The 18,966-nt window shown below is 42.2% G+C and overlaps 1 protein-coding gene across 1 annotated transcript in view; it reads left to right on the forward strand.

The window, feature by feature from the left end:
- Window positions 1-18,966, forward strand: part of LOC124777359 (MFS-type transporter SLC18B1-like) — a 132,607-nt gene that overhangs the window by 103,436 nt on the left and 10,205 nt on the right. The window contains exons 4-11 of the mRNA XM_047252733.1: window positions 470-543; window positions 7,744-7,891; window positions 7,965-8,033; window positions 8,108-8,222; window positions 8,305-8,420; window positions 13,149-13,339; window positions 13,726-13,821; window positions 13,914-14,082. Of these exons, the coding sequence (XP_047108689.1) occupies window positions 470-543; window positions 7,744-7,891; window positions 7,965-8,033; window positions 8,108-8,222; window positions 8,305-8,420; window positions 13,149-13,339; window positions 13,726-13,821; window positions 13,914-14,082 (978 nt within the window). The remainder of the gene's footprint in view (window positions 1-469; window positions 544-7,743; window positions 7,892-7,964; window positions 8,034-8,107; window positions 8,223-8,304; window positions 8,421-13,148; window positions 13,340-13,725; window positions 13,822-13,913; window positions 14,083-18,966) is intronic.

Raw genomic sequence — 18,966 nt, forward strand, 5'->3', positions numbered from 1 at the left:
TTGTCACTGATGTATGATGACCACCTAAAACATGTTTGTATGGTTTCACCTTAACTCATAATTCACTAACACTCTGTTTTCTGTAAATGCAGTCTTGAAGGAAAACATTACAGCATGTGTAACAAGCAAGTAAAGGTCTACCATAACAGAAGCATTCACTACAGCCAACATCTATAAACAATAGTAACAAAATATTGACTATTGCTCCTCCATTTAACTTTACTTTGCTTCTTTGACCTAACTATTACTGTAAAAAGAGCTTAAATACTAATACTTGCATAAGCTGCATGTTGCTTCTATGCAAGGTACTAAATTCCTTTTGTTTCCTGTAAAATTGTCATACTAAGATATGGCTATAAAACTGGAGGGAAATAACATTTTCTAAGCTGCAAAGCTTTGAACTGAATGCTGATAGTAAGCACATTAAAACAGTAAATACATGGCAGTTTAAACTATTTTTTTTCTTCAGATGAATGCTGTTGGTGCTAAGCTACTTCTAAATTCTGGAGTTTGCCTTGCTGCAGTCTGTGCCATCCTTTTTGGGTAAGAGTTTTGTTAACAGATACAAACTATAAATTTGAACTGCAGTTTCTACAATTAAACTATAGTTTCACTTCCTCTTTAGTTAAAACCTCTGGGATTAGTGGTAGTTGTCAGTCTAGTAAACTACTTACTGATGTTTTGTCCCATCTGCAGGAGGTATAATTGAAAATGTCTGCCATAAGTGGGGATGAAATGTCAGAGTAGCCTCATAGATGGACCACGGCCACTCGGTGTGGTAGTTTTAACTAAGATGAACATCGGCCCTAGAAGCCTTCATAGTATTTTAGATTATTTACTTCATTCACTTATGTGCCGGCCGCAGTGGTCTCGCGGTTAAGGCGCTCAGTCCGGAACCGCGCGACTGCTACGGTTGCAGGTTCGAATCCTGCCTCGGGCATGGATGTGTGTGATGTCCTTAGGTTAGTTAGGTTTAAGTAGTTCTAAGTTCTAGGGGACTGATGACCACAGAAGTTAAGTCCCATAGTGCTCAGAGCCATTTGAACCATTCACTTAAGTTAGCCATGAGAGAAGAATGAGGAGGTGGCTGAATCACACATTTGGTGTACACTTTTCACTTTGATCAAAATAACTGAGTTTTCAGTGGGATGAGTGGTAAGGATCAGCTGCCAGCCATTCTTTCATTCTTTGTTTCTTTTCATCTTTTTCCTTCCTTCCTTCCTTCCTTCCTTCCTTCCTTCTCAAGTGCCATGGGCTAGATGGCTTGCCTGTTTCATAGGTATATACAGAGTTATATCAGGCATGACTGGCTGCAGATAAGTTTTCCAAAAAGAGATTTAAACTGTTTTGTTAGGTGGCATTGTGTGGATCGTTACGCGTTATAAATGGAAATTGTGTTTCTTCTTTTGCCAGAGATAAGTATGAGAATGCTCTTGGCTGGATAGTTTTTCTTTAAGGCGAACAGTATAACAAAATTGGCATTGAGTACTGAACATTTAATGAGATCCATTAAAATTTGAATTCTACACTTGGTAATGGATGTCACTAATTTACTTGGTAAAATGTGGATTTCATGCAACTTTGCATGGAAAAAATAATTCTCTGGATTAAAATAGCAATTTTGCTCAAATGCTGCTTTTGATGCTCGCAAAAGTCTACAAAAGCTGTAAAAAGGAAGAGAAAAGTCTACTTAAAATGTCTAGTTCCTGTGTTCCCTCAAGTACATAAATTCATTAAAAGTAAGAAAAAGAACCTTCCAGGGAGAAATAGCACACATCTAGCTAAAGAAAATTTTAAAATCTTAAAGGGTTTATTTTAATTTAACAATGCCACTCAGTTCATGTTTTTCAAAGCAAATAAATAGTTCCAAGGGAGCTTCTCAGTGAGCATAATTAATTATGCTGACTTTGTTTGTGTTGTCGAACATAAATAAGTTACACAGGTTATCATTTAATATATGACAATTACTATATCTGGTACTTGCAGCTCTTTAATGCAACTTGGTTTAATATAGCAACTGATGATTATCTTCACTTTGACTTTGGAAATTTCAAGGCATGCTGTTAGTGAACACCAGCCTTATTGGAAAAGTTGTCTGATATTGCTGTTTACAAGGGAACTTTTACTCATTACATGTGTTCAGCCATAGTGATTATCACATGTGCAACTCTAGGCTGTTCTTCTGGAAAGTCATCAAAAGGCTTAGTTCTACACAAGGCCCTCCGATGGCACTTGCTCTCTATTCTTGGTGAGTTCCAGGGCTCAGAAATAGTCTACACTGATGACTCATCGAATTTGGACCGACAGTACCTTTCCCAGGCGATGGCGGGAAGCTATTGTCGTTCCCGTTCCGAAACCTGGAAAGGACAAACATCTCCCCTCTAGCTATCGCCCCATTTCTCTCACGAGTAGTGTCTGTAAGGTTTTGGAGCGTATGGTGAATTACCGTTTAGCTTGGTGGCTGGAATCCCGCAGTCTTTTAACACCAGCCCAATGCGGATTCCGAAAGCATCGTTCTGCCGTTGACCATCTTGTTGCTCTCTCCACTTATATCGTGAACAATTTTCTCCGGAAAAGCCAAACAGTAGCAATATTTTTTGTTTTGGAGAGAGCATACGTTACCTGTTGGAGGACAGGCATCCTCCGCACACTGTTCTCTTGGGGCTTTCGAGGCCGGCTGCCCCTTTTTCTTCGCGAATTTATGGCAGAGCGCACATTTAGGGTGCGGGTGAACACTACTCTCTCCCGTACTTTCTCCCAAGAAAACGGGGTACCCCAGGGCTCCGTGCTGAGTGTTGTACTGTTTGCCATCGCCATTAATCCAATTATGGATTGTCTCCATCCTGATGTCTCCGGCTCCCTCTTTGTGGACGATTTTGCGATCTACTACAGCTCTCAACGGACCCGCCTTCTTGAAAGACATCTTCAAGGATGTCTCGATCGCCTCCACTCGTGGAGCATCGAAACCGGCTTCCGTTTCTCACCCAGTAAGACCGTTTGTGTTAATTTTTGCCGACGTAAGGAGTTTCTTCCGCCCTCCTTACATCTAGGTCCTGTCAACCTTCCGTTTTCCGACGTCGCTAAATTCTTGGGTCTTATGTTTGACAGAAAACTGTGCTGGTCCTCCCACGTTTCCTATCTTTCGGCTCGCTGTCTGCGTTCCCTTAACACCCTCCGTGTCCTGAATGGTACCTCCTGGGGAGCGGACCGAGTGGTCCTTCTCCGCCTCTATCGCGCCTTGGTGCGCTCGAAATTGGATTATGGAAGCATAGTCTACTCCTCTGCTCGGCCGTCTATTCTTCGGCGTCTCGACTCTATCCACCACCGTGGATTACGGTTAGTGTCTGGAGCTTTTTACACCAGCCCTCTGGAAAGCCTTTATGCTGAGACTGCTGAACCTCCGCTGTCCAATCGGCGAGCAGTCCTTCTGAGTCGTTATGCTAGCCATCTGTCTTCCATGCCTGCTAATCCAGCCCATGACCTTTTTTTCGACACCTCCTTTGATGTCAGGTATGCAGGCCGCTCCTCCTCCCTACTACCCCCGGGAGTCCGCTTCCGTCAACTGCTCCATTCTCTCTCTCCTTCCGCTTTCCTAAAACCTTCTTGACAACTTGGGGTACAGCACCGCCTTGGCTCCGTCCCCGGATCGACTTGCTCAGAGACCTATGTCAATTTCCCAAGGATGGTACCCCTACACTTGTCTACCGTCGGGCATTTGCTGCTCTATGTGCACAAATGACGGAAGCCACATTTATTTACACCGACGGCTCGAAAACATAGTTAGGTGTAGGGAGTGCCTATATTGTTGGCGACACCCCAAATCACTTTCGGCTTCCCGACCAGTGTTCGGTTTATACTGCGGAGCTTTACGCTGTTCTCCAGGCTGTCCACTACATCCGCCGCCATCAGCGGATACAGTACGTAATCTGCTCAGATTCTCTCAGCTCTCTCCTAAGTCTCCAAGCTCTTTACCCTGTGCACCCTCTGGTCCACCGGATTCAGGACTGTCTGTGCTTGCTCCACCTGGGGGGCGTCTCAGTGGCGTTCCTCTGGCTCCCGGGACATGCTGGTATCTGTGGGAATGAGGCGGCCGATATAGCGGCCAAGGCTGCAGTCTCTCTTCCTCGGCCAGCTATTCAGTCTCTTCCGTTTACCGATCTACGGAGCGGTTTATGTTGCCAAGTTGCTCATTTATGGCATGCGCATTGGTCAACACTTCCCCATAATAAATTGCGGGAAGTGAAAGCCCTTCCTTGCGCTTGGACCTCTTCCTCCCGAACGCGTCGTCGGGAGGAGGTAATTTTAGCTAGACTCCGGATAGGGCACGGTCTTTTTAGCCATGGACATCTTTTAAGCGGTGATCCTCCCCCACTCTGTCCCCACTGCTCTCAGCTGTGGACGGTCAGACACCTTTTAATTGAATGCCCCTATTTTAATCCGTTACGCTCCCGTCTACAGCTATCGCCTGATCTATTGTTGATTTTAGCAGATGACACGCGCTCAGCTGACCGCGTTCTACAGTTTATTAGTGACAGTGAAATGACGTCAGTCATTTGATTTTTTTTTTTGGGGACAACCAACCCCTTTCTATAGTGGATATTTAAGCATTCATTCTGCCTTTAGTTTCTCAAATTTTATGACTTTGTTCCCCTTGCTGCTGATTTTAAATTTCGTTTTTTTCCTGTTTCCTACGTCACGGGCTGGGCGCTAATGACCATAGAAGTTTTGCGCCCTAAAACCACAAACAAAACAAAAAAAAAAAAACTGATGACTCAAGAGTTAATGGTCACATTGGCTTCACTTATGCTCTTACTGGACAAATTGAACAGTGCTCCTTGCCGAATGGCTGCAGTGTTTTCATTGCAGAATTTGTAGCCATCTTTCACGCTCTTGAGCACATCTGCTCATGCACATGCGAGTCCTTCACCCTTAAGCAGCCTACAAGCTCTTCACCAGTGCTTCCTTTGGTAATGACTATCCAGGAGGCACTTTATGCTCTTGAAAACGGTTGACATTGTGTCCTGCATTTGGACCCCGGGACATGTTGGGATCCCAGGCAATTAACTTAATGACAGGCTGGCCAAACACGCTACTGGTAAACCAACTCTGGAGATCAGCCTGCCAGAGACTGATCTACAGTCAGTCTTACGCCGTAAAATTTTTGGGATCTGGGATACTGAATGGTGCACCCTCATTACACCAAATAATCTGTGTGTTATTAAGGAGACAATGAATGTGTGGTGGTCATCCATGCAAGCCACTCACAAGGATTCCATTGTCCTTTGTCAGCTCTGCATCAGCCATACTTGGTTGACCCTCCCTCCCTCCACTCTTCCCTCCCTCCCCCCTCCCCTCCACTCTTCCCTCCCTCCCTCCTCCCTCCACTCTTCCCTCCCTCCCTCCTCCCTCCACTCTTCCCTCCCTCCCTCCTCCCTCCACTCTTCCCTCCCTCCCTCCTCCCTCCACTCTTCCCACCCTCCCTCCTCCCTCCACTCTTCCCTCCCTCCCTCCTCCCTCCACTCTTCCCTCCCTCCCTCCTCCCTCCCTCCACTCTTCCCTCCCTCCCTCCTCCCTCCCTCCACTCTTCCCTCCCTCCCTCCTCCCTCCCTCCACTCTTCCCTCCCTCCCTCCTCCCTCCCTCCACTCTTCCCTCCCTCCCTCCTCCCTCCCTCCACTCTTCCCTCCCTCCCTCCTCCCTCCCTCCACTCTTCCCTCCCTCCACTCTTCCCTCCCTCCACTCTTCCCTCCCTCCACTCTTCCCTCCCTCCCTCCTCCCTCCCTCCACTCTTCCCTCCCTCACTCCTCCCTCCCTCACTCCTCCCTCCCTCACTCCTCCCTCCCTCCACTCTTCCCTCCCTCACTCCTCCCTCCCTCCACTCCTCCCTCCCTCCACTCTTCCCTCCCTCCACTCTTCCCTCCCTCCACTCTTCCCTCCCTCCACTCTTCCCTCCCTCCACTCTTCCCTCCCTCCACTCTTCCCTCCCTCCACTCTTCCCTCCCTCCACTCTTCCCTCCCTCCACTCTTCCCTCCCTCCACTCTTCCCTCCCTCCCTCCTCCCTCCCTCCTCCCTCCCTCCACTTTTCCCTCCCTCCCTCCTCCCTCCCTCCACTCTTCCCTCCCTCCCTCCACTCTTCCCTCCCTCCCTCCTCCCTCCCTCCACTCTTCCCTCCCTCCCTCCCTCCTCCCTCCCTCCACTCTTCCCTCCCTCCCTCCCTCCTCCCTCCCTCCACTCTTCCCTCCCTCCCTCCTCCCTCCCTCCCTCCCTCCCTCCCTCCCTCCCTCCCTCCACTCTTCCCTCCCTCCCTCCTCCCTCCCTCCCTCCCTCCACTCTTCCCTCCCTCCCTCCCTCCTTCCTCCCTCCGCTCTTCCCTCCCTCCCTCCCTCCCTCCCTCCTCCCTCCGCTCTTCCCTCCCTCCCTCCCTCCCTCCTCCCTCCGCTCTTTCCTCCCTCCGCTCTTTCCTCCCTCCGCTCTTTCCTCCCTCCGCTCTTTCCTCCCTCCGCTCTTTCCTCCCTCCGCTCTTTCCTCCCTCCGCTCTTTCCTCCCTCCGCTCTTTCCTCCCTCCGCTCTTTCCTCCCTCCGCTCTTTCCTCCCTCCGCTCTTTCCTCCCTCCGCTCTTTCCTCCCTCCGCTCTTTCCTCCCTCCGCTCTTTCCTCCCTCCGCTCTTTCCTCCCTCCGCTCTTTCCTCCCTCCGCTCTTTCCTCCCTCCGCTCTTTCCTCCCTCCGCTCTTTCCTCCCTCCGCTCTTTCCTCCCTCCGCTCTTTCCTCCCTCCGCTCTTTCCTCCCTCCGCTCTTTCCTCCCTCCGCTCTTTCCTCCCTCCGCTCTTTCCTCCCTCCGCTCTTTCCTCCCTCCGCTCTTTCCTCCCTCCGCTCTTTCCTCCCTCCGCTCTTTCCTCCCTCCGCTCTTTCCTCCCTCCGCTCTTTCCTCCCTCCGCTCTTTCCTCCCTCCGCTCTTTCCTCCCTCCGCTCTTTCCTCCCTCCGCTCTTTCCTCCCTCCGCTCTTTCCTCCCTCCGCTCTTTCCTCCCTCCCTCCCACCGCTCTTTCCTCCCTCCCTCCCACCGCTCTTTCCTCCCTCCCTCCCACCCACCCGCTCTTTCCTCCCTCCCTCCCTCCCACCCGCACATTCCTACCCCTCCCTCCCTCCCTCCCACCCGCTCTTTCCTCCCTCCCTCCCTCCAAGATTTTAATGTGTTGCAGAGTGGCCGGATCATCCATTTATATTCTTGCGATCAGCCAGCCCAGGCCATCTGCAATGTTATTTTAATACCTTCCCCTACTTTTCCTGTTAGTGCATATCGTCTCCTTTCGGGTAGCTTCTTTCGTTTTCTCTTTGAGTGTGCTTCTCAGTCAGTTTTCTGACTTTTTACTTTCCCTGTCTCCTTTTGGGAATAGTTTTAACCCAAGACGTGCATGAAGCAAAAGGGACTGATGACCCAGTAGTTTGGTCCCTTTACTCCTGAAAGCAACCAACCAACCAACTTACCGCTCACTGATGTAACTACATTGTTTTTTTCAGTTTCTTTTTATCTCAAGTGGCAACATAGGTGTGCTCACATGACTTTAATCATTAATGTGCAGTAATTGACAGTTTGTGTCAGGTATAACTTTTTTTGTGGGATATAATGTTAGTGGCACATAGTGTTTTACTGCATTGTGTACTTCCTTAGTTTGTGATTAATAGCATATAAGTTATGGTATGACTAATTTAGATATGTCGATTAAAAATGTTTCTTCTTGTTACAGGCTGCTGGCTTTTGTGCAGGGTCATGTTCCTTTCATAGCACTCTCGTTTGTAGTCAGAATAGCTGAAGCCCTTGGTTCTTCAGCAGCTGTAACTGCTGCTTTTTCAATTACAGCAATGATGTTTCCACATTCAGTGGCAACAACATTTGTAAGTGAGACACTCATATATCATTCTCTTAAAATTTAAATGAGCATGCTCTCTTAAAACATATTTGTTGCAGGCAACACTGGAAGTCTTTTACGGACTGGGGTACATTGCTGGACCATCAATTGGAGGAGTTCTGTATTCTGTAAGTAGCAACATTAATTGGTGTTGACTGTGGCAAATATTCACTTAATTAAATTCAATACCTTTCTTTCACAGCTTGGAGGATATGTTCTCCCATTTGTAGTGATGGGATCTATTACAGCTCTAGCGGGCCTATTGATATACTGTATTCTTCCACCATTAGAAATTGGTGAGGATGTTCAGCAAAAAGGTGAGTTCTAAAAGTAAAGAAAGCATTTTTTTTTTTTGCAACATTACAATCATTTACTGAAATTGGATTTCTTCATTTTCAGGACAGTTAATGAAAATTCTGAAAGTTCCTGCAGTTGTGTTGGACATAATATGTATAATTGGCACATCAATGAGTATGGGTTTCAATTCATCTACACTGGAGCCCCACCTGAGGGAGGTAATTGTCACAACAGTGTGTAAAAGCCCGAGTTGGCTCTTGAGGTAGTTGATATCACTTTGAACTGAGTGAAAACGTATGAATAATAACGTGCATAAGAAACCAATAATGCCAAACTTGTAGTCTAATTTATTTTGTATGTTATAATAAGTAATAAGAAGTATTATGACAACACCATCTCAGTGTAAAAAATGTAAAGTATTTGGTGAGTGTGGAAACACACAAACAAGATGGTGAACCTGTATCTCGTACCCCTTTGGAGAAAGATTGAAAAGATGTAAACACAGGTGCCAAAAGGTGTTGGTAGTTTGTTGTCAATAGGATGGATGGATACAACATAAGGTAGCTCTGGGTAGAGGACCCATATAATGAAAGTAGAAAGAAGAAATCAGAATCTAATTTAAGCAGAACAAAATTGAAGCAGTAGCAAGGCTAGACTGTGGTGGTGGATTCTGACAGAGGCTAGAGAATAAGATAGATTGTATCTATGAGTTTTCTATATTTAATATCCTGATCTAATGCTGAATATATCTCAAATGTACTGGGTTGTCCTTAACCAAGTTTATAATACTGTTACTATGCTGAGTTAAAATCTGAATGACATGCTGAAAGAAATTGTTTAAGTGAAACAGAGCACAATACAAAAAGCTTTAAGTTATAACAGAATGAAGTTTGAGGCAAGAATGGAATTCATACTTGTAATTTACAAAATCAAATATTTTTTAGAGACTGTAAAGGTTTTTGATAAGAATTTAGAAACATGGGTTGATACTACAAATCATATTGATAAAGTATGGTCCTGGAAAATTGTACATGGCTTCAACATGAGCTCCTGCAGTGTAAGTTTTATCTTTCAGGGGGAGAGTTTCCATTTTTATCATATCACATAATTGTCCAGTTTATCATAAAGTGTCAGGAATATTTGTAATGAAATATTAGGGGATTCCACTGCATTTAGCTCATGTAGTTCACATATAGAAGTTATAGCTTCTTAACTACCACAAAGCTTTCACTTGGTGAGACCTTGAAAGGTGTCCATACACTCAGCATCTAAAAGTGATTGCAGTAATTTTTATTTTAATAAATTGGTAAAGATTCTTGTAATAGTCTTTACAGAATTTGTAAATGTTAAATATTCTAATTCTGTAGAAGGGCGGTAGCTTGGTGGCTAATGGCAGTAATATTACTTTAAAATGGTATAGGATGCTGAGACTAGTAACAAGACAACAGATAAGTAAAACAAAAACTTCATTGTTAATTGTTAGTCCTCAGTTGCTGACGTGGTGTGCACATAAGAAGGCATGCATCAGAAAAGTGGACAGTGAACCTTGTGATGCATCCAGGACCTTTTCTACCACTAGGCAAGACCAGGTGGCCACCTTGTTGTTGTGGTCTTCAGTCCTGAAACTGGTTTGATGCCGCTCTCCGTGCTACCTTATCCTGTGCAAGCCTCTTCATTTCCCAGTACTTACTGCAACCTACATCCTTCTGAATCTGCTTAGTGTATTCATCTCTTGGTCTCCCTCTACGATTTTCACCCTCCACTCTGCCCTCAATTGCTAAATTTGTGATCCCTTGATGCCTCGGAACATGTCCTACCAACCGGTCCCTTCTTGTCAAGTTGTGCCACAAACTCCTCCTCCCCAATTCTATTCAATACCTCCTCATTAGTTATGTGATCTACCCATCTAATCTTCAGCATTCTCCTGCAGCACCACATTTCGAAAGCTTCTATTCTCTTCTTGTCCAAACTATTTATCGTCCATGTTTCACTTCCATACATGGTTACACTCCATACAAATACTTTCAGAAATGACTTCCTGACACTTAAATCTATACTCGATGTTAACAAATTTCTCTTCTTCAGAAATGCTTTCCTTGCCATTGCCAGTCTACATTTTATACCTTCTCTACTTCGACCATCATCAGTTATTTTGCTTCCCAAATAGCAAAATTTTATTGGTGGCAAAGATTGGAAAAAATAATTTCAAATCAAACAGCAAAAAATAGAGCAAATGAGAAGGCAAAATAAAGTGGAGGAAAAATTAAAACAACAAACTATTTTCAAAAGAATGCAGAACAGTTACTTAATAAGCACTTACTTAATTCGGTGACTCTGAATGTTGACAAAGGCGAGATTTATTCTGCATTCTAAAAATATTTCCATTAACACAGAAATGAAATAACACCACAATTATCCAGATGACTTAATTTGATGCTTTGGCATGTTTGCCATCAGTATAGCATAATTTTTAACCCTCGAGCAGGCACGCCATTTTTCGTAACACGAGCAGGTGCGCGGCACACTTTGTAGACATGAAAAGAATAGCTTTCCTTATGTTACCAAGGTAAGTCATGTATGATCAAAATCACAGTTTAATCTTAGTTCATTTCAACAAGGAGAAAGTAACTTACAAACTACTGTTTTATTAAACAAGAATGAAATAAATTTTCACTACATCTATCTGCTGCCAAGGACTGGTGTTAAAGACAGCAATGATGCATTTGAAGCATTAAACAGTGCATTTGCATCAGATCTCAGTCAGCTGCTTATTCAGTCACTATCTATCGTGTAGACAACTAACTCAATGTGAGATTAGGTTGCTAGTTCCTAACTGGGGTAATTTTTTTTAAATGCTCAAACTTTTTTCTCACCAAGCTTGCTTTGTATTTTATTACTCCTGCTCCCTTGGACATATGACAACGCAATGTATCGCTGTTACCTGAAGCAATACTGAAGGCATAAGTACAGGTTTGCAATTGTGAAAAAAAAAAAAAAAATGGAACCACACAAAATCATTTTATTTTTGGTTGGTACACTTTATACGCAGGCACGTCCGCTCGAGAGTTAAATTTGAGGAAAAATTCATCCACACCAGAAAATAATTCTACACTTTTTAGTCCATTTTTTGCCAAATTTGGATGGACTGATGTACTCAGATGAGTTCTAGTTTAAAATATTCAGCACGTATGTCTCATTTAAATTACTCTGGGAAATTTGTGGTGGTGGTGGTGGTGGTGGTGGTGGTGGTGGTGGTGGTGGTGGTGGTGGTGGGAGATGGATTCAGATGTTTTTTCTTGGTAGCAGTGCTGAAAGGCTTAAACCGGTAGGGCTTTTAACATGTCAATCACATTGTTTTGGACGTTCTCCAGAGTCCCAAAATAACATCCTTGTAAGAGTCTTTCCAATTTGGAGAAAAAGTCACAAGGACTCTGATTAGGTGAATAGTGGGGCTGTGAAACGGGAATGCCTTTAAAGATCAAAAATTCCGTGACAGAGGTGGCCATATGACATGTGGTGTCGTCATGATACAGCATCATCTTGTCTGTGGTGTCCAGCCTCACTTAAGACACCCTTTCCTTGAACCTTTCAAGGACATCTTCATAAAACACTTGGTTGATAGTTTAGTTTGTCCAGGAGGAACAGATTCCTTACGTAATATACTTTTACTGTCAAAACAGCAAATCAGCAAGGTCTAGACCTTTCATTTTCTCATTCAAGCTTTTTTCCAGTTCAGGTGGTGTCCTTGTGCCACTCCCCACTTTGCCAGATTTTCTCAGGAAAATCTTATAAATCCAGGATTCATCATTTGTGATCACACGACTGAACTGTTCGTGGTCATCGGCAATCCTCTCAAAATCAATGCATACTTTTCTTTGGTTATCTTTCTGGACAGCTGTGAGATGTTTTGGCACAAACGTTTTGAATTTGCGAAACTTATATCAAAATTTTTGTGTGTGGTGAAAGTGTTTAATAGGCCATCCTCATTCTTATTGTTAAATGTTGGCCTGATCTAACAAGAGCATGCACACATTTGTAGTTCCATCAGATTTGAAGTTGGTCTCCCTGAGTGGGGTTCCTCTTCATGTTCTCAGCCTTCCAAAAATGATTTGTGCAAGTGAAAAACTTGTGTTCTTGACAATGAATGCTCTCCATAGGCCTGTTCCAACTTATCAGAGGTCACCCTCATGGATTCCCTTGGTTTAACAAAAAACTTGCATAATGTTGCTCTAAGTTCTGCTGTTCCATTTTTGTAACATGCAACAAAAACACAACTTCACTGATGGCTTTCTCAAAACTCGCATGATGGCTGTATGGAGCTGAAAATTGGACTGATGGGATGAACACTCTGGTCTAAACAAGTGTAATAACACAATGTTGTCAGATCACTCCCAGTGTTGTCAGTTTCATTATTTTTCTCACACACCTCATAGTACACTTGAATAAATGAAATTCATGTTTTGTGAGGTGCACAATACCTAAATTTATTTGAAGTAATATCAGTGGCAGTGTGTACTGTTAGCAATCTGTGTGTCCTTGCTAGTCTCTTGTTGAATCTGTCTACTCGACAGTAAATTTTGTTGGCACAGCAGGTGCACATGGTCAGTTTGAGTTGAGTGCTGGTAAGTGAGGATTGTTAGTGATGTAGACAACAGTAGAGCAGCAACAACACATTTGGAAAATCACCAATGGGTACTACTGTGCAAAAGAGTACTCTACTGAGGTGAAATATATTTGGCAAAATGTAAATTACATTATTTAGTTCCACACAGATGACCCCTAAAAATCATTAATACAAAATTAAAATACTAGGCGATGACTTGTCACATGTTCTTTTAAATTTATACAAGCATCGCTGCTCTTTCCTTTCAGTATTTCTGCTGACCAAATAAACTTAATAACTTTTTAAAAGTTTTGTGTTATTAATAAGTACCTTTCTGTTTCAGTTCAAATTGCCTCCTTTTGCTCTTGGATTTGTATTTATCATAAGTGGTGGGATTTATGCATTGACAGCTCCATTTGTTGGAAGACTGTGTGACAAAAGAATATACCCAAAGAAACTGATGGCAGTTGGAAATATTCTAATTATTATTAGCTTTTCATTAATTGGACCTGCTCCTTTCATACCAGTGCCAACGTAAGTAATGCCATTGAAATGTAGCTTTGAAGTTTTGCTTTCACTCCACTTTCTTTGATCATTAATTATTTAAAATTTGATGTACAAAAAATAGTCAAATATTAAAAAGCATTATAAATTCTTGTGCTTTTTTCCTCTCCTCCACTTTTCTCTACATGTGACACGGATTACACAATTATCCCTGCTGGTCTTAAGCTGTCCTGTTTTTGTCTTCCTCACTATTAGCTGATCCAACTGTCATGTTCTACTGACTTCATTTGCACCAATTATTACAAAAATCATGACAGCAAATTTAAACAGCTTAGCTAATTTGATGCGATATTCAGAAATGTATAAGACAACCAAAAACCTTTCTCAATTCTGAGTTAAGAAATCTTGCCTTACAGGAAGCTGTGGCTGTGTATTCTTGGTCTGATAATCCATGGATTTGGAATAGCATGTACACTTGTCCCATGTTTCATAGATGCACTAAGATCAGCTGTGTAAGTATAAAGTCTTACTTTACTCTTTTAGATATGTTACCATAATGTTTGGTTTTAGTGCTGTATATGTTGCAACTTTTCATGTTTTGCAGTAAATGGGGTATGGCAGATGATCTGACAACATATGGGCTTGTTTCTGGTATTTGGGCTGCTTCATTTGCCCTTGGAGATTTCATAGGACCTTCTGTAGCTGGAGTTCTTTTTGATACAGTTGGGTTCAGGACAGGAACTCTCTTCATAATTGTATTCCAGATCATTGTGGTAAGTAATGATGTGTTGAAGCATCACCTGAATATAGTAATATTTGTAACAAGTAGTACTGTTACATAGTAATGGTCATAACTGCCAAGTAGCCATGTTTGTTAACATGACTGCTTCCAGCATGAGGCAAGTTTTCTGGCACTGGATCCAACGCATCTGGTAGATTAATTATGAATGATTGATGTGATCAGCCTGGATGTGGTTTTTAGGCAATTTCCTATATCCTACTGACTGAATAACATTCTGGTTCCCATATTCTGCCTCAGATATATGCTATGCAGACACACAAAACACGTTCTCACACTTGCACACAAAATTTAATATATACATAAGCACATTGGGTACACTGCTTCTGAATCCACCACTGATGATCTTGTGTTTAGTCTGACTTACTCAATGTCAGCAGTAGTGATGGTACAAACATTGAAAATCCAACTACTGTTGGAACAATAATAGCCTTAAATTACATCCACATATACATTGATACTTCGCGAAGTACTGGCACAGGGTACATCAGATTGTACCACACATTAGGATTTCTTAACATTCCATACATGTATGCAAAAACTACTACATTAAATAACAACTGTAATCAGTTATCAGTGACTGAAGGACTGTTGAGTTCTGTTGACTGCTAGAGGAAAGGGTAAAATTTTAGAGAAACTTCTAATGTTTCACATATGAGGAAAAGGGCACTTAACGGTTCTGCCATGTGGCTTCAAATGCCATCTTTGGTTCCTACAGGCAGCTGGCTGATTTTTGTGAAGACAGCTGGTCTTACCTAGGGATCGGAAGCAGAGCCATTGTTTTGCAGCATACTTCCTGCAACCAGTGATGGTCCTCTGGTTCGGAGCTGAGTGGAAGGCTTAAACGAGAGGCTCAGACTGATTATCTTGGATACAGATTTCTTGATCACTGCTATCAGCTGGAGAATTTTAGGACTTCCCTTAATAGGTCATGTGTGCACTACATGCAGAAAGTGGTTATTAGTGTAGTGGACTGTGTGTGGTGTGCATACATGTGGTTTTTTAAATAGAGAAACACCCTTACAAGCCTGCTAAGATCTGTTCTGATTCCAGACAAGGTAGCATTAATCATAGCTGTTCAGAGAAAGAAAATGTTAACTTTGCCTATGGAAAGTTCCCAAACTAGTCACACTTATAAACAGCAACAGTGCCCACAGAGGACAGAAAGCTGGCTGAAACCAGATGTTAGTGGCAATGAATTCTAAACTCGAATTGGAATGTATGTCACAAAGATCGGTTAAATGCTGATGGTGGAAGTGTGTTTATGGTCAGAAAAAATATCTAGCATGATTAGTATAGATTCTGAATGTGAAGTAATCAGGGTGAACAAAAGTGTTAAGGGTGGATCAAACACGGCCATTGGATGCTTTTGAAGATTTCCTGCCTCAAGAACATAGTGATGAAGCTTCACATTAATTTCTTGGTAATGTAGTATTGGATGGAGATTTCAATTTAGCGGCTACAGACATGGAGACTAGAGTAATAAGAGTGGGTAGTAGGAACAGAGAATCATGTGAAATTGTTGTGAATGTCTTACCTGAAATGACCTTGAGCAGTCAGTCACAGAACTGGCATGTGAAGGTAACACCTTGGAACTGCTAGTAGGAATCAGACATACATTTTATAACTCACTGTACAACAGGAAATCAGTGATCATACGGCTGTGAATAGCAATATAAATAAATGTAGGAAGATCTTTCTCCATAGCAAGAGTGACAGAGTACAAATTTAGAGAAAATTTCATCTCCAGTGATGATAGGTATCAGTTGACAATTAGATCATTTTACTTTAAGCTTTAGACAGGTATGTGCTAGGAAATTAGGGATGAAAAAGACCCAATTTGGTTAGACAGCCATGTTAGAAAGCTGCTACAAAAGCAGAGAATGCTTTGATGCAAATTGAAATGTAGCCAAAGCCAAAATCAGTGTACAGAGAGTGATGTGTGGAGTGTTCAACATATTCAGAATTCTCCATAATGGCACTGAAACAGAAAAAGCCAAAATACTAAGTCTTTCCCCAAAACTTTTGACATAAGATTGCACTGTAGTATGTTCTTTAAATTTTCACACACATGACAAAATGGCTGATATAAAAATAAGTGATAGAAAAGCAACTGAAATTGCTGAACAGAGGGAAGGCCACTGGACCTGATGGGATACCAATAAGATACTGTACTGAGTATGGGAAAGGACTTACACTCCTCTAGTAGCAGCATACCATAGGTCTCTGGAGGAACAAAGTGTTCCTGTTTATTGGAGAAAAAAACAGATCATTCCCATTTTTCAATAAGCGTCATTGAATAGAGGCATGAAACTGTGGGTCTATAAGGAAGTCTTTACAATAACTTCTAATTTTATTATCAAACTAGTACAATTTTAATTAAAGCAGTTAAGTATAATAGACCTGGCTGCTTGGTCTGCAGCATCTGCTTCTGACTGAAATGCATACTGTTTGATGTCATTTGCCTCCACACTATCACTGTGAAACACATCTCTGACTTCTGTGTCAAAGTTGTGGAGAACTGCAGCAGCCACAATAACATTCACACAGAGTTGGTTTAAATAGCATTGTTTCAGTGAGAATTTGGAAAAATTTCTTTGAAACACTGAACGCTCGCTCTATTACACATCTTGTAACAATATGAGCTCTATTGTAGTGCTGTTCGGCTCTTGTGTGGGCTCGAAACACAGGCATCATAAGATGTTTGGAGAGAGCATATCTACTATCTCAAACAAGCAACCAATTGTATTGTCCATTTTCAAATTCTGCAGAAACTCTGCTATTGTCTGAAATGCATGCATCATGCATGAAACCTGGCCAACAGCTTACCGCATTCAAAATCTTCATATTGGCATCACAGGTGATGTGTATTGATAAAAAATAAATTCTTGGGCTTTCTGTGTAGTTCTACTTGTGCACCAGAAGGACAAAGTATGGGTATATGTACATAATCTGTGGTCCCTATGACATTTGGGAATCCACCAGTTCAACAGAATTCCCTTTTGTTTCATATATTTTCTTGTCTCAGTGGCATGGGCACATACAGTGGCTTTAAGGCAGTTAAATTGTTTATAACACTGTTAAAAACTCTTCCAGAAGTAGTAGGATAGATATTAATGAGAGCCCTTGCTATGATTTGATAAGTACCTGTGCAGAAGGACTTGCAGTCCACAAAGAAGTTGCAGCCTGGGAGACAAAACATGGTTCCTATCAGGTTTATGCTGCAGTAACAGCTCCAGCATACCAAGCAGCAACTCAAAAGATTTCTTACAAAACCCAAACTGCTCTCTGAAATCACTGTCGTTATACATCACAAATAGGTCTCTTCTATCCATTACAACCCTTATTCATTGTATGTTCACATCTTTCTCCATCTCCATATATTCTTCATAGTCCAGGCAATCAATAGAATTAAACACAATACAGAACTCAAAGATCGCACCTTACTCTCTTACTTTACTCCTACTACTGCCTTTTATGTTAAGAGAGAAAGTATGTTACTGCATTGATCAACTATGGGTTGGGTGGGATCCTGGAGGCTACAATAGTGTGGCTCAAATAATTAACTTGTGGTTCTGCAAATTTTCACTACCCAATTTCAGGCTAAGATTTGCATTTCGTTTATGGAAGAGTACAGTTCTGTCATTGTGAACTGGAAAGACAATATCATCTAGATACACTTGACACACGGAAGGTTACATGCCCCTCGGCAATAAATCCACAAACCATTGGAATGTTGTGAGTGATTTTCATAATCTGAAAGATGTCCAAAAACACTCACAAGACCATGATTTTGCTATAAATGCAGTTTTCTCACAATATATCAGGGCAAGGGGTATCTGGTGATAACCAGAAGGCATGTCTACATTGTGAAGTATTGACAGTTGCCTAAATGGGCCAATGTTTCATCTATTCTTCAGTGGGATGATAGTCAGTTGTTGTTAATTTATTCAACGCTCACATGTCAACTCATATTCAGTAAACTGTTTCTTCTTTGTATGTCCATTTTGGAACAATGACAACATGTGGGGACCAGAGACTGTATGGAAGTTGTATTATTGCCACTTCAAACTGTTCTCAATGCTCTGTTTGACCAGAGGTTGCAAGTAATATGAAATTCTATATGATTCTTGACTGACCTATCATCCAATAGGAACATAAAGATGTCAGATTTGTAGCAGGCAAATGGTACTAAATTCTTAAAGCACTGAATAAAACAAATTTCTGTCCTCAGGCAGATGCATAAACTTTTCTATAACTTCGGTTTTAAGAGGGATTGTGATATGTTATTTACATATACTCTTCTGCATCTTAATTTCCTACTGCTCTTTCTGTTTCCCTTGTCTTCCCATTTCTGTTTCATTTACTGACAACTGTTCCTTTCAGTATCTGCTGAATTATCAGTACTAAGTGGCAAGAATTTCTTCATTAAATACCACCAGCTGATACACAATTCTCTTCACATGCACTTGCAACTTACCTAGCAACTCATTCCTGCAGATTGGTAGCTGGGTGCATGAGGAACTTAAATTTGACCTTATCAGAGAATCCTTCCCATTTCACCATGTATAGTTTCACAGTCAGTTGACTTAAGGTCTGAAGTGCATCAATTTTCTGAGAATGGCAGGGTGGATCCTTTCCTGGCCTTCTCACATGCCTTTGCAATACTGTTGCTGCAAAAACGGGAATTCTTTGTCACCTATTCAGACAGTATGTGACCCAAATTCTACTGCATCGTGAATGCGACAATGGAAATTACTCCCTAGGAGCATGTCAAAATCAGAATTTTCCCATTACCAGCCCTACTGCAAGTACAAATGTTAATTGTTGGGAAAATATATTTGACCTCTTTAAAATC

The sequence above is a fragment of the Schistocerca piceifrons genome, chromosome 2 (genome assembly GCF_021461385.2).
Source record: "Schistocerca piceifrons isolate TAMUIC-IGC-003096 chromosome 2, iqSchPice1.1, whole genome shotgun sequence".
NCBI classification, from domain to species: Eukaryota; Metazoa; Arthropoda; class Insecta; order Orthoptera; family Acrididae; genus Schistocerca; species Schistocerca piceifrons.